Raw genomic sequence first — 15,501 nt, forward strand, 5'->3', positions numbered from 1 at the left:
TATATATATATATATATATATATATATATATATATATATATATATATATATATATATATATATATATATATATATATATATATCCATGTAAATTAAATTTTAGGGACACCCCCAAAATCACACATCGGCTGACAACAGATTCCATTCTTGACTCACTGGCATCAGCAGTTACCTCCCCCCCCCCACCCCCACACCCTCTTCCGTATTAAAGGTGGTATGCCTGTGACAATGGTGTGGTGCAGTGTGGTGACGTCACAGGTAGGGCTATATAGCTGCAGGTGTGGCCTCAGTGGAGCAGGTGTGGCACCAGCAGCGGCCCTCTGCACTCCTCCGGCGGCACTCCCCTGTCCCAACTGGCGGCCCCCTCACCATCTGTGACTCTCCTCCCTCCTCACCATCTGTGACTCTCCTCCCTCCTCACCATCTGTGACTCTCCTCCCTCATCACCATCTGTGACTCTCCTCCCTCCTCACCATCTGTGACTCTCCTCCCTCCTCACCATCTGTGACTCTCCTCCCTCCTCACCATCTGTGACTCTCCTCCCTCATCACCATCTGTGACTCTCCTCCCTCCTCACCATCTGTGACTCTCCTCCCTCATCACCATCTGTGACTCTCCTCCCTCCTCACCATCTGTGACTCTCCTCCCTCCTCACCATCTGTGACTCTCCTCCCTCCTCACCATCTGTGACTCTCCTCCCTCCTCACCATCTGTGACTCTCCTCCCTCCTCACCATCTGTGACTCTCCTCCCTCCTCACCATCTGTTGCTCCACTACAGACAGGGAGCCACAGACACGCGTGTGACCCCCCCCCCCAAAAAGTGATACAGTATCGCTAGCTTATAAACCACTATTCACGTCCCACTCACGCTGTATTCCTCCTGTAATACAAGACACAGGATACAAGCGATTCCTCTTGCTGTAACTCCACGATGCTCACTCAAACATTACTGAAACTGGTAAGTTACACATCACATTTTATAGAAAACGTTCAGATGGGGAGGCCGAAATATTTAAGTTGATCAAATCTTCGGGGCAGGATGATGGGACCGAACCAGCGTCTATGGTCTCCAGCGCGTCTGGGGTTATCTTATCTTGAGGTTATCTTGAGATGATTTCGGGGCTTTTTAGTGTCCCCGCGGCCCGGTCCTCGACCAGGCCTCCACCCCCAGGAAGCAGCCCGTGACAGCTGACTAACACCCAGGTACCTATTTTACTGCTAGGTAACAGGGGCATAGGGTGATAGAAACTCTGCCCATTGTTTCTCGCCGGCGCCTCGAATCGAACCCAGGACCACAGGATCACAAGCCCAGCGTGCTGTCCGCTCGGCCGACCGGCTCCCTTACCGAGCCGGGCTGGGGTGACCCAGATCGTTGGTTCGATCCCACCGTCCTGCTCGGAAGATTTTCTCATAGCTATATTATTATCTTATTGTGGTTTCCTTGGGCATTTGTATAAGTTATTCATCACTTTTTTATAAAAACGTGATTATACATGAATATTGATTAATATATATATATATATATATATATATATATATATACAACTTTAGAACACTTTCCCACCAGGAGACTCGAACCCTAGCCAGCACAGAAGCCTTCCAGCAACTGGCATAACAGGTACGCCTTAACCCTCTCCACCACCTGCTCAGACCCTTAAAAGAGATGGTAATTTCGGAGTATTTAAATACAACAAAGATCACCACCTCCCAAGAGCACTAGAGCAAGTGAGGGGTCATTTAGACCCCTCACAGGGTTATTAACAGGGACTTGATGAAATTAACGTCTAAATGACCCCTCACTTGCTCTAGTGCTCTTGGGAGGTGGTGATCTTTGTTGTATTTAAATACTCCGAAATTACCATCTCTTTTAAGGGTCTGAGCAGGTGGTGGAGAGGGTTAAGGCGTACCTGTTATGCCAGTTGCTGGAAGGCTTCTGTGCTGGCTAGGGTTCGAGTCTCCTGGTGGGAAAGTGTTCTAAAGTTGTATACTTGACTCTCGTGTTTAGGAGAGTTGTGCCATATATATATATATATATATATATATATATATATATATATATATATATATATATATATATATATATATATATATATATCGTACCTAGTAGCCAGAACGCACTTCTCAGCCTACTATGCAAGGCCCGATTTGCCTAATAAGCCAAGTTTTCATGAATTAATTGTTTTTCGACTACCTAACCTACCTAACCTAACCTAACCTAACTTTTTCGGCTACCTAACCTAACCTATAAAGATAGGTTAGGTTAGGTAGGGTTGGTTAGGTTCGGTCATATATCTAGGTTAATTTTAACTCCAATAAAAAAAAATTGACCTCATACATAATGAAATGGGTAGCTTTATCATTTCATAAGAAAAAAAGTTGGAGAAAATATATTAATTCTTGAAAATTTGGCTTATTAGGCAAATCGGGCCTTGCATAGTAGGATGAGAAGTGCGTTCTGGCTACTAGTTACGACATATATATATATATATATATATATATATATATATATATATATATATATATATATATATATATATATATATATATATATATATATATATATGTCGTACCTAATAGCCAGAACGCACTTCTCAGCCTACTATTCACGGCCCGATTTGCCTAATAAGCCAAGTTTTCATGAATTAATGTTTTTTCGTCTACCTAACCTACCTAACCTAACCTAACCTAGCTTTTTTTGGCTACCTAACCTAACCTTACCTATAAATATAGGTTAGGTTAGGTTAGGTAGGGTTGGTTAGGTTCGGTCATATATCTACGTTAATTTTAACTCCAATAAAAAGAAATTGACCTCATACATAGAGAAAAGGGTTGCTTTATCATTTCATAAGAAAAAAATTATAGTAAATATATTAATTCAGGAAAACTTGGCTTATTAGGCAAATCGGGCCTTGAATAGTAGGCTGAGAAGTGAGTTCTGGCTACTAGGTACGACATATATATATATATATATATATATATATATATATATATATATATATATATATATATATATATATACATATATATATATATATATATATATATATATATATATATATATATATATATATATATATATATATATATATATGCGAACAAGCCTGAATGGTCCCCAGGACAATATGCAACTGAAAACTCACACCCCAGAAGTGACTCGAACCCATACTCCCAGGAGCAACGCAACTGGTATGTACAAGACGCCTTAATCCACTTGACCATCACGACCGGACAAAATGAGGTGATAGCCGAGGCTATTTGAACCACCCCACCGCCGGCACTCGGATAGTAATCTTGGGCATAGCATTTTACCAAATCACCTCATTCTTTGGGGCACACGTGAGGAACACTTTGTGTTCCTCACGTGTGCCCCAAAGAATGAGGTGATTTGGTAAAATGCTATGCCCAAGATTACTATCCGAGTGCCGGCGGTGGGGTGGTTCAAATAGCCTCGGCTATCACCTCATTTTGTCCGGTCGTGATGGTCAAGTGGATTAAGGCGTCTTGTACATACCAGTTGCGTTTCTCCTGGGAGTATGGGTTCGAGTCACTTCTGGGGTGTGAGTTTTCAGTTATATGTATATATATATATATATATATATATATATATATATATATATATATATATATATATATATATATATATATATATATATATACTGTATATATATATATAGATATACATAGATATATATATTATAACCTGTACATAATGGCAGGAAAATCTGGCACAATGTGTGAAAGCAATATAAGTTGGGGCAATATGGCAGGGCGACTAAGCTGGCTTTTAGTCTTCAAATACATTACCTCTATGACAAATACAACATATATACTAGTTTATGAGCTAATAAGGAACTATTAAAGAAAACTGGCCTGGTACTATAACAAAGTAATAAAATCTAACTTGAAATTGAGGAGAGATCAACCAGCCACATCCATCCTGGATGACAACTTCTACCCTACTGCCACCCAGCCGGGGTCTTTCCCTTTTCTTAACTTTACACTCACCTAGATCATAACTTTACACTCACCTAGATCATAACTTTACACTCATCTAGATCATAACTTTACACTCATCTAGATCATAACTTTACACTCACCTAGATCATAAATTTACACTCACCTAGATCATAACTTTACACTCATCTAGATCATAACTTTACACTCACCTAGATCATAACTTTACACTCACCTAGATCATAACTTTACACTCACCTAGATCATAACTTTACACTCACCTAGATCATAACTTTACACTCACCTTGATCATAACTTTACACTCATCTAGATCATAACTTGACGCTCACCTAGATCATAACTTTACACTCACCTAGATCATAACTTTACACTCACCTAGATCATAACTTTACACTCATCTAGATCATAACTTGACGCTCACCTAGATCATAACTTTACACTCACCTAGATCATAACTTTACACTCACCTAGATCATAACTTTACACTCATCTAGATCATAACTTTACACTCACCTAGATCATAACTTTACACTCACCTAGATCATAACTTTACACTCACCTAGATCATATTCCTGAACTATAGAAGAATATATATGGTGATATACACCGAAATTCATGATGATAATGTGTAAACAGTACATTTTGGCGCCATGGGAGTTCTCAGAACAGGTGCAGCGATATCTGCCTCCACCTTGACAACATTTGATTTGGTTCATTTATTATTCACCCTGTGGGCATGAGTTGGACTGATGGCGGTATTTATTATCTATTTATGGCGGTAGTGGACACATACACATGCCGTGGGCGGTGGTGGAGAGCTTGCTGTAACCGTGGCAGGAGGGTGACGGGATACCATTACAGCGGTGCAACAGCTGCACCGTGCAATCAATTCGATAAGTCACAGCTTTAAGGGCAAGTACGATACAGCATTGCAATATAGGGAGGAATAATTGCAACTGGTAACTGATACCTACGAGATGGGACCCAAGAGTTCGTTATCAACATCACCAACACTTCCCTCCCTCACAGCATCACCAACACTTCCCTCTCTCACAGCATCACCAACACTTCCCTCTCTCACAGCATCACCAACACTTCCCTCCCTCACAGCATCACCAACACTTCCCTCTCTCACAGCATCACCAACACTTCCCTCCCTCACAGCATCACCAACACTTCCCTCTCTCACAGCATCACCAACACTTCCCTCCCTCACAGCATCACCAACACTTCCCTCCCTCACAGCATCACCAACACTTCCCTCTCTCACAGCATCACCAACACTTCCCTCCCTCACAGCATCACCAACACTTCCCTCCCTCACAGCATCACCAACACTTTCCTCTCTCACAGCATCACCAACACTTCCCTCCCTCACAGCATCACCAACACTTCCCTCCCTCACAGCATCACCAACACTTCCCTCCCTCACAGCATCACCAACACTTCCCTCCCTCACAGCATCACCAACACTTCCCTCCCTCACAGCATCACCAACACTTCCCTCCCTCACAGCATCACCAACACTTCCCTCCCTCACAGCATCACCAACACTTCCCTCCCTCACAGCATCACCAACACTTCCCTCTCTCACAGCATCACCAACACTTCCCTCCCTCACAGCATCACCAACACTTCCCTCCCTCACAGCATCACCAACACTTCCCTCCCTCACAGCATCACCAACACTTCCCTCCCTCACAGCATCACCAACACTTCCCTCCCTCACAGCATCACCAACACTTCCCTCTCTCACAGCATCACCAACACTTCCCTCCCTCACAGCATCACCAACACTTCCCTCCCTCACAGCATCACCAACACTTCCCTCTCTCACAGCATCACCAACACTTCCCTCCCTCACAGCATCACCAACACTTCCCTCTCTCACAGCATCACCAACACTTCCCTCCCTCACAGCATCACCAACACTTCCCTCTCTCACAGCATCACCAACACTTCCCTCCCTCACAGCATCACCAACACTTCCCTCCCTCACAGCATCACCAACACTTCCCTCTCTCACAGCATCACCAACACTTCCCTCCCTCACAGCATCACCAACACTTCCCTCCCTCACAGCATCACCAACACTTCCCTCTCTCACAGCATCACCAACACTTCCCTCCCTCACAGCATCACCAACACTTCCCTCCCTCACAGCATCACCAACACTTCCCTCCCTCACAGCATCACCAACACTTCCCTCCCTCACAGCATCACCAACACTTCCCTCCCTCACAGCATCACCAACACTTCCCTCCCTCACAGCATCACCAACACTTCCCTCCCTCACAGCATCACCAACACTTCCCTCCCTCACAGCATCACCAACACTTCCCTCTCTCACAGCATCACCAACACTTCCCTCCCTCACAGCATCACCAACACTTCCCTCCCTCACAGCATCACCAACACTTCCCTCCCTCACAGCATCACCAACACTTCCCTCCCTCACAGCATCACCAACACTTCCCTCCCTCACAGCATCACCAACACTTCCCTCCCTCACAGCATCACCAACACTTCCCTCCCTCACAGCATCACCAACACTTCCCTCCCTCACAGCATCACCAACACTTCCCTCCCTCACAGCATCACCAACACTTCCCTCCCTCACAGCATCACCAACACTTCCCTCCCTCACAGCATCACCAACACTTCCCTCCCTCACAGCATCACCAACACTTCCCTCCCTCACAGCATCACCAACACTTCCCTCCCTCACAGCATCACCAACACTTCCCTCCCTCACAGCATCACCAACACTTCCCTCCCTCACAGCATCACCAACACTTCCCTCCCTCACAGCATCACCAACACTTCCCTCTCTCACAGCATCACCAACACTTCCCTCCCTCACAGCATCACCAACACTTCCCTCCCTCACAGCATCACCAACACTTCCCTCTCTCACAGCATCACCAACACTTCCCTCCCTCACAGCATCACCAACACTTCCCTCCCTCACAGCATCACCAACACTTCCCTCCCTCACAGCATCACCAACACTTCCCTCCCTCACAGCATCACCAACACTTCCCTCCCTCACAGCATCACCAACACTTCCCTCCCTCACAGCATCACCAACACTTCCCTCCCTCACAGCATCACCAACACTTCCCTCCCTCACAGCATCACCAACACTTCCCTCCCTCACAGCATCACCAACACTTCCCTCCCTCACAGCATCACCAACACTTCCCTCCCTCACAGCATCACCAACACTTCCCTCCCTCACAGCATCACCAACACTTCCTCCCTCACAGCATCACCAACACTTCCCTCCCTCACAGCATCACCAACACTTCCCTCTCCTCACAGCATCACCAACACTTCCCTCCCTCACAGCATCACCAACACTTCCCTCCCTCACAGCATCACCAACACTTCCCTCCCTCACAGCATCACCAACACTTCCCTCCTCTCACAGCATCACCAACACTTCCCTCCCTCACAGCATCACCAACACTTCCCTCTCTCACAGCATCACCAACACTTCCCTCCCTCACAGCATCACCAACACTTCCCTCCCTCACAGCATCACCAACACTTCCCTCTCTCACAGCATCACCAACACTTCCCTCCCTCACAGCATCACCAACACTTCCCTCTCTCACAGCATCACCAACACTTCCCTCCCTCACAGCATCACCAACACTTCCCTCTCTCACAGCATCACCAACACTTCCCTCCCTCACAGCATCACCAACACTTCCCTCTCTCACAGCATCACCAACACTTCCCTCCCTCACAGCATCACCAACACTTCCCTTTCTCACAGCATCACCAACACTTCCCTCCCTCACAGCATCACCAACACTTCCCTCCCTCACAGCATCACCAACACTTCCCTCCCTCACAGCATCACCAACACTTCCCTCTCTCACTTCCACTTCACCCACTCCACCACACTCCAACAACAGCATCACCAATAGATTTTATAACTGTTATTCGCTCTTACCTGGAACAATACTTTCTTATCTGGGGAAGCTCTCTTCAGCTAAAATTGGTAATGCAGTTCAGAGGAAAGCTGTTCTTCTGACCGGTTTATCTGACCTCACATCTATGAGACAGTCACCTCTTTCTTGCCAATTTATTGCGTGTCTCTACTTCCTCATCACAATCGACTTGAGAATGGTCCAGGACGGACCGAAACGTCGTCGTCCCTTCACCTTCTAGTGTGTGGTCTGGTCAACAGTCACCTCTTGTGTCAAAGTTGTTACTCTTTCTCTCTTCAGTTGCTTCTGGCATGGCTCTTACGCTCAAGAGCTTTGAAGCTGTACTTCAAAAATGGAGACGCGATACATACTCATACCACGTACACGTACGTACACGTTCACGTACGTTTTATATCAGCTGATTTATGTAAACAAAGCCAGTTCACATCTTAACCAAGAGGTTTATCCCGCTTCTCAGTGTTCCCAATATATAGATAGTTTACTTTAATGCTAAATTATGCTCAGGAATAATGTATACTTGCTGGAGGGCCAGTAAACTCGTGTGGAGGCCTCATATAACTCTCCAGTGGTTAAATATTGTTGGGGAGAGAATCGCGTTGAGGGACTAGTGATGTGCTTGAAGATGACATATACATTAAAATGTGTACGACATTTATTGGTGTTTATACGCTGAAAGTTTACTTTAATCAAGTTGGAATAAGTTCAGGAATAAAGTGTACTTGCCAGTTGGTCAGTGAGCTACTGCTGCGACCTTAATTACCATCGCGCAGGTGATATGCCTTAAGTTCAATACCAAAGTAATCCATTGGTGATGTAATAAAGGATTATTTAGAGGTCTTGATAAGGCAGCTAATGATACTGGTAATGGCTCCAAAGGGGCCACCACTTACGGGCTATTCATGACCGTGCCATCTTTTGGGTGGCTTAATCTTGATCAATCAACCAATCTGCAAGAGAAGATGACCAAATCAATCAATTAATCTGCAAGAGAAGATGACCAAATCAATCAATCAATCTGCAAGAGAAGATGACCAACTCAATCAATCAATCTGCAAGAGAAGATGACCAAATCAATCAATCAATCTGCAAGAGAAGATGACCAAATCAATCAATCAATCTGCAAGAGAAGATGACCAAATCAATCAATCAATCTGCAAGAGAAGATGACCAAGCCACACATCTGAAGACGGACAAGAACGTCGTCGTTTCTCCATCTTCGGATGTTTGGTTTGGACTTATCTTCTGCCACGTTATCGTGACTCATCGTCTACAAGACAAGACCAGAGTAAATAAATATATCTCATGTTTAATTATTAACCTGTTTATTTGCAACTGTGATAAAAAGTTGATCCAACTGAATGGTCATTGTTGAGGTAAGACTATGAAATTAAAAACTATAAAATATGATATTCATAAACAAATGTATCAGAAATATAAAATTTCACATTGTATTTTAATTAATAAATTTATTATAATTAATCTATAAATTATATTCATAAATGGTTGTACCTCTATAACTGGCTTTACAAAATTAAGTAAGTTCCCAATTATATAAGGAAAAATACTGTAAAAGTATTATTACCTAATATAATTAAGCATTATATAAAAAATTCCGATGCTCATAAGTCATACTGAATAAATTAAAAATATTTTTTTTATTAACACATTTAACACACACACAAATCCACATTTGTGGATTTGTGCAGCTGCCCTAGACTATATGAAGGGGAGAATGCAAACAGCAGCAATAATGGCATTAATAGATTCATACAAAACACAGTAATTTGATAATAAGCTACCTTTCCTAGTGATACATAGCTTATTCTGGAGTTTTTTGTTTAGGAAAGGCCTATATCAACAATGCTTGAAATAACAGACATGGTTTGACAAATAAAGAAAATTATTGAGATACATAAAATTAGAAAAATGAGATTTCCACATACTAAATATAATAATTACTTAATAATGTTAGGTACCCAGCTAAGGTATTCTTACTACATGACCACCTATTTTATAGATGACACTAATAGTAAAGGATATAACCTGTTAAATTAAAAATAATATAAATAGAATGATTACAGGTAAATGTTGACATTAAAATATGTACAGTACTTCAATACATAAATACTGGCCTAGGCGAGGTTAGGTAAGGAGTTATTCTTTATTATTTTTAATTTTCCACGTTATATGAGTAAGAGATTTTAAAGTATAAACGGTATTTGAATGCAGCAAATATTAAAAAACTTAGTTTTTCTTTCCTAATTAGAGTTGGAACATTGGATTAGTCTTCAGTATTTAATGTGCCATGAATAAGTTAATTAATTTGGAAGCTTCTAATTACTAAAAATACTTCATAACTTTAATTATGGGTGAATTATTTCTATTAACAAAATATTTGGTATGGAAAAGCACGACTTATCTTACTTTTTTATTTATTTAATTATTTATATATTCAAGATTTCTTACAATCTTATAAAGCCACTAGCACGCATAGCATTTCGGGCAGGTCCTAAATCCCAATTTTCCCCGAATACGACCCGCCAAATAGTTTAACAACAGGTACCCATTCACTGCTGGATGAACAGAGGCTCGTTAAGGATTGGCGGCCTGTCAATCCTCCCTGGCCAGGATACGAACCCAGGCCAAAGCGCCGGGCGAATGTCTAAGACGAAAGTATAAATGAAAACGCAGAAGTTTAAAAGAATAGGAGTTAGTATTGCCTTATTAAGGATTAATATAATAATTTTCTGTCTTTTCATAAAAGACATATTTAATACGAATTACAGACACACAAAGCATATATTACTGGCAGGACGCGATTATTATCTGCCGGCTAAGATATTTTGAGTCCGGCTTGTGTTGTCGAGAAAACTTGACTAATGAACGGTAAAAGGTTTACGTAAAGTTACGACTGCAGTGAGGGTGTCGTGCAATGAAGCAGGATCGCCGTTCGTAAATAGCTTTGCTGAATCATGACGTAACAGCCAATAAAGCGATTATGAAAAGTTTTGTAAGTTTTCCGTAACTGCTTGATGAATCCTGCCCCCTGCTGCTTCTTAGAGTGAATGTGTTTCTTTCGTAATCAAAGATTTTAATTTTTTTTATTTTTTTGTTATCCATAACAAATATCCATATCCTCCAGAGTACCAAGATCCGTCTGAACAAATTATTTTTGACTTACAAGTGATTTTTTGCTTTCCTTTTTCACAAAATTTGTATTAACCTGTTATATTTAAGAAAATGACACACCTTGTTATTTACATGCCTTTCACCATAGGTGGTCCACCAAGTCTTCCTCAGACCGAAGTTCCTACCCAACAAATGGAGCAACACCCTTAGATTCGTCTCCCTCCCGCAGATACTGCAGGTGCTGGTGGCGGTGTTGCGGTCGCTGCCATCCTCCTCGTACTGGGTAGAAAACCTTCTGGTGGACTTCGACTGCGGTAACCTGGCGGACACGATGGACAGTATATGTCTCACCTTCAACGAATACAACGATACTCATCTGCACTATGCGGCCAGAGGTGCGTACGTGTGTGTGCTCACATTGGAATGTTTGTAAGGGTTGGGTTTTAGCTCTAACATACAAACATCCAGGTATAGCACTTACTAGTTTGTCCCTTCAGCGGTGAGATCGGCGAGTGGTGAGGCTCCAGCAGCCACTGTGACGATCCTGGACCCCAGAAGCCATGCCGGGCTTCCTCATGAACAAGCCACACACCTGTCCGGGTTCGATCAGTTGTACCATGCACAAGTCAGGCACCTGGCCGGGCTTTCTCAGCTGTACCATGCACAAGCTAGACACCACCCCGCTGAGGACATCACTCTTGTTGACCAAGTGAGTACAATTATCACCGTTGCTATCTCTCAACATTAATGCAAATTACTTAACTGAAAGAAAAATAGACTTCAGAGTTTGAACCCATTATGCGACCAACTTTTATGCCTCCGCCCACAAGATGGGTATTGAATTCATAATAAACTAGTTAAACTTTGTCGCAACCAGTTAATGAAGATGAAATAGTATAAATAATTATTAGGCTATCAGATTACTGTTGTATACTTCAATATTTATTCAAGGAAGTATACAAGCACACTTCCAAACTTCGCCCTTCATACTCTTAAATTTTTGTGACATCAAATCATGAAAAACTTATGTTCGCAAATTCCATCTATAGGCAAAGAAGTATACAACGAAGATATGATAGCCTCATGATTAATATTCTTTATGTCATCACGGCTTAGCGCTTGTGATGTCAACACTGCCACAGACAGTGTTGACATCCGACTCACTGATGTAAACACTGTCACAGACAGTGTTGCCATCCGACTCACTGATGTAAACACTGTCACAGACAGTGTTGCCATCCGACTCACTGATGTAAACACTGCCACAGACCGATTCACTGATGTCAACACTACCACAGACCGACTCACTGACCTCAACACTACCACAGACCGACTCACTGATCTCAACACTGCCACAGACCGACTCACTGATCTCAACACTACCACAGACCGACTCACTGACCTCAACACTACCACAGACCGACTCACTGATCTCAACACTGCCACAGACCGACTCACTGATCTCAACACTACGACAGACCGACTTACTGATGTCAATACTACCACAGACCGACTCACTGATCTCAACACTACCACAGACCGACTTACTGATGTCAACACTACCACAGACCGACTCACTGATCTCAACACTACCACAGACCGACACCCATCGTCAGGACGTTGCTCTGTACATAACTCGACAGATAAGTTATTATTTTACTTCTGCACAAACATCAGCATATTTTAGTTACATGCCGAAATCAAGAATTAAACGACATTGTCCCGTTTTTACTTTAATATTTGCAGGTTAGCACTGATGAGGATGGGAAGATGGCGTTGCTGAGCCGCCAGGCCGCTCACACCTTCGTCAAGACACAGACCCGCCGCCATCGCCGTCAAGCCAACACAGACAACCATGTTCGCTTCAACATTCAGGACGAGTGTTGCAATTATATGAGACCCAGGACCTGCGTCCTGGAGGAGATCACAGAGTACTGTGTCGAGCCGGAGGACGGCGCCTTGCTCACCTGGTGAGGTGAGGGAGCCTCCAGAAGCCATACTACCCGGCCCAAGGGGGGTAGAAATAGCCTAAGCTACTCTATCCCTTTGAGATGTATATTTTCTTGTCTCAATAAACATACTTGAACTTGAACGTTACCCGGCCCAACAAATGATGATACCTGCCTAAGGGCAGCACATCCTCCTAAATTGAAAGTACCTATGGTAACTATGTGGTCTAAAGCACAACAAATATGTCGTGATGGGCCAGCAAATAGTAGACTTTTGAAGTATTGAATTTGGACAAACTGGAAAAGCTTTTAAATATATGTTGCAAATAAAACCTAACCTAACCATCCTCGTCCCAATACACGCCTAGGCCCAATATCGTGCATATATGTGCTATATATAATAGGCCTATAAATATTTTTATTTTTTTTAGCTTTATTTTTTCTGTACTAAAAATATAGTACACAAAAGTGGCTAACTGAGGGCTCCATTACAATATATTGGTATAATCGACCACACAGTAATAAAAAGTACTATCAAAACAGGAGGAAGTAGGTTGGTCAGTGACTACGAGGAAGTGAGGCTTTGCTCTAAATACCCCGTACTTTTTTGCGTTATAATTTAATTATTCTGACGTTTAATTTCTTTGTTGAATATGGCTTTAAAGTTATAGAAAGAGATGGCTTCCACAATTTCTCTCGGTGCATTCCATTTGTTGAACACCCAGTACAGGGTATGAGAACTTGTATTTCAGGGTAATTGAGAACTACTCAGTTGTATTTCTAGTTTCCACTTGTGTTTTCTTGACCCACCTTTTTAAAAAGAATGTCCTTATCTATTCTCTCAATACCTTGTATATTGTGATCATATATCTTTTTCTCCAGTCCTCCAGGGCTGTGAGGTCCAGTTCTCTCAACCTTCCCCAATAGCTTAACCATCTTAGCTCTAGCATTAATATTGTTGCAAACCTCTGCACTTTTTAAATTTTAGTTTTATGGTTCACAAGATATGGGCTCCAAGCCGGTGCTGCATATTCCGGTATTGGTTTAACAAAAGCTGTGTATAATGGATTGAAAGAATCCTAATTTAGGTTTCTAAAAACGACGTTTTAATGTTTGCAGCATCCTATATGCTGTCGATGTCATCTTGTCTGTGTGCCTTTGGTGTTACTGCTTGATTTGTATTCATTCCTAAATCTCTTTTTTCTCCCTTCCCCATTCTTCATTACCTTACACTTATTTGAATTGAACTCCAGTAAGAATTTTTCTGCCCTCACCTTGAGTTCAAGGTCCTTCTTGAACTTCATGCAAGCCTCCTCTATTTTTACATTCATCATTAGCTTTGCATTGTCTGCAAACATTGACGTAGTCCCCAGGACCGAGCCTTGGGGGACTCCACTTGTTACATTCCTCCAGCTCGAGACCTCGCCTCTGACTGTGTTCTGTCCTTCAAGTATTACCTTATCCAGTTTAGTGCCTTCCCAATTATCCCAGCTTGCTTCACCCATCTTGTACACGAGTCTCGTAAGGAACCGTATCAAATGCTTTAGCTACCATATATGTGCAAAATATGAACTCTTGTACCTAAAAAAAATCTTCACTTTCTAACCATTAATTTTGTAGGCTCAAGAAAGAAGACAACAACCAAACCTAACTCTTCCTAAGAGTGCTGCTTAGGTCTAAAATTGTTTATTTCGACCTAGGACACATTAGGTTTATGGTTAGGCTATGTTTCAGTTTTTGTTATGCTCTTTAGACTTTCAGTAGTACAAAACATAGAATTTGTTTACGTGTTATAGTGCATATTTGTACATTACATCCATAATACCTATAGGTAGGTATCATCATATGTGGAGGATGGGTTAGGTGTCTGAAGCGGGTGGTTTGTTGATGCATCGGGGTCTGCTCCAAGCTAATCCATTGTTATTTGACTAAGTACTGAACATAGGGGCTTCCATGATTTCGTGTGTGTGTGTGTGTGTGTGTGTGTGTGTGTGTGTGTGTGTGTGTGTGTGTGTGTGTGTGTGTGTGTGTGTGTGTGTGTGTGTGTGTGTGTGTGTGTGTGTGTGTGTGTATTAGTGTGTGAATGTGTGCAAACGAAATCGCAGAAAAAGTTTATATATCATTAAAAAAAACACCTGCTCAAGATGTATTCATCAAAACAAACTACTTTATATATAATGTGAAAGAACAAAAGTTTACCTTGAATAGATTGATTGATGAAGATTAAGAGGTGGCACGGGCATGAGTAGTCCGTAAATATCTTGAATAGATTATATGTACCCGAAATATAGCACCGTTCATTGTTATGTCAGCTATGCCCTGAAGCAGTCAGTTCCCGGTGAACCACCAACCCTGTGGCCACGTCACCACCTTGTGAGACAAACACTCTTACCATTTATATGTTAAATAAAAGCAGCATTTTGATTTTTGGTTTCGTTATAGCCTTTGGTCGAATATATTTTATTTGTTCTAATAAACTTGTAAA

The 15,501-nt window shown here is 42.2% G+C and overlaps 1 protein-coding gene across 1 annotated transcript; it reads left to right on the top strand.

The window, feature by feature from the left end:
* The first annotated feature begins 279 nt into the window (after positions 1-279).
* LOC123755304 (uncharacterized) lies at positions 280-15,440 on the top strand. The gene is made up of 4 exons (XM_069327903.1): positions 280-959; positions 11,297-11,462; positions 11,565-11,776; positions 12,814-15,440. Exons 1-4 carry the CDS (start codon positions 933-935, stop codon positions 13,039-13,041), a joined length of 633 nt encoding a protein of 210 aa, XP_069184004.1. The 5' UTR covers positions 280-932; the 3' UTR covers positions 13,042-15,440.
* Positions 15,441-15,501: the final 61 nt, after the last annotated feature.

Source organism: Procambarus clarkii, chromosome 20 (assembly GCF_040958095.1).
Source record: "Procambarus clarkii isolate CNS0578487 chromosome 20, FALCON_Pclarkii_2.0, whole genome shotgun sequence".
Lineage (NCBI taxonomy): Eukaryota > Metazoa > Arthropoda > Malacostraca > Decapoda > Cambaridae > Procambarus > Procambarus clarkii.

Bases quoted from the DNA above. Each gene is read 5' to 3' on its own strand.
- LOC123755304 (XM_069327903.1), top strand. From the start codon at position 933: ATGCTCACTCAAACATTACTGAAACTG. The intron at 960-11,296 runs GTAAGTTACACA...TCCCTCCCGCAG, and splicing joins CTCAAACATTACTGAAACTG to ATACTGCAGGTGCTGGTGGC. The intron at 11,463-11,564 runs GTGCGTACGTGT...TTGTCCCTTCAG, and splicing joins TCTGCACTATGCGGCCAGAG to CGGTGAGATCGGCGAGTGGT.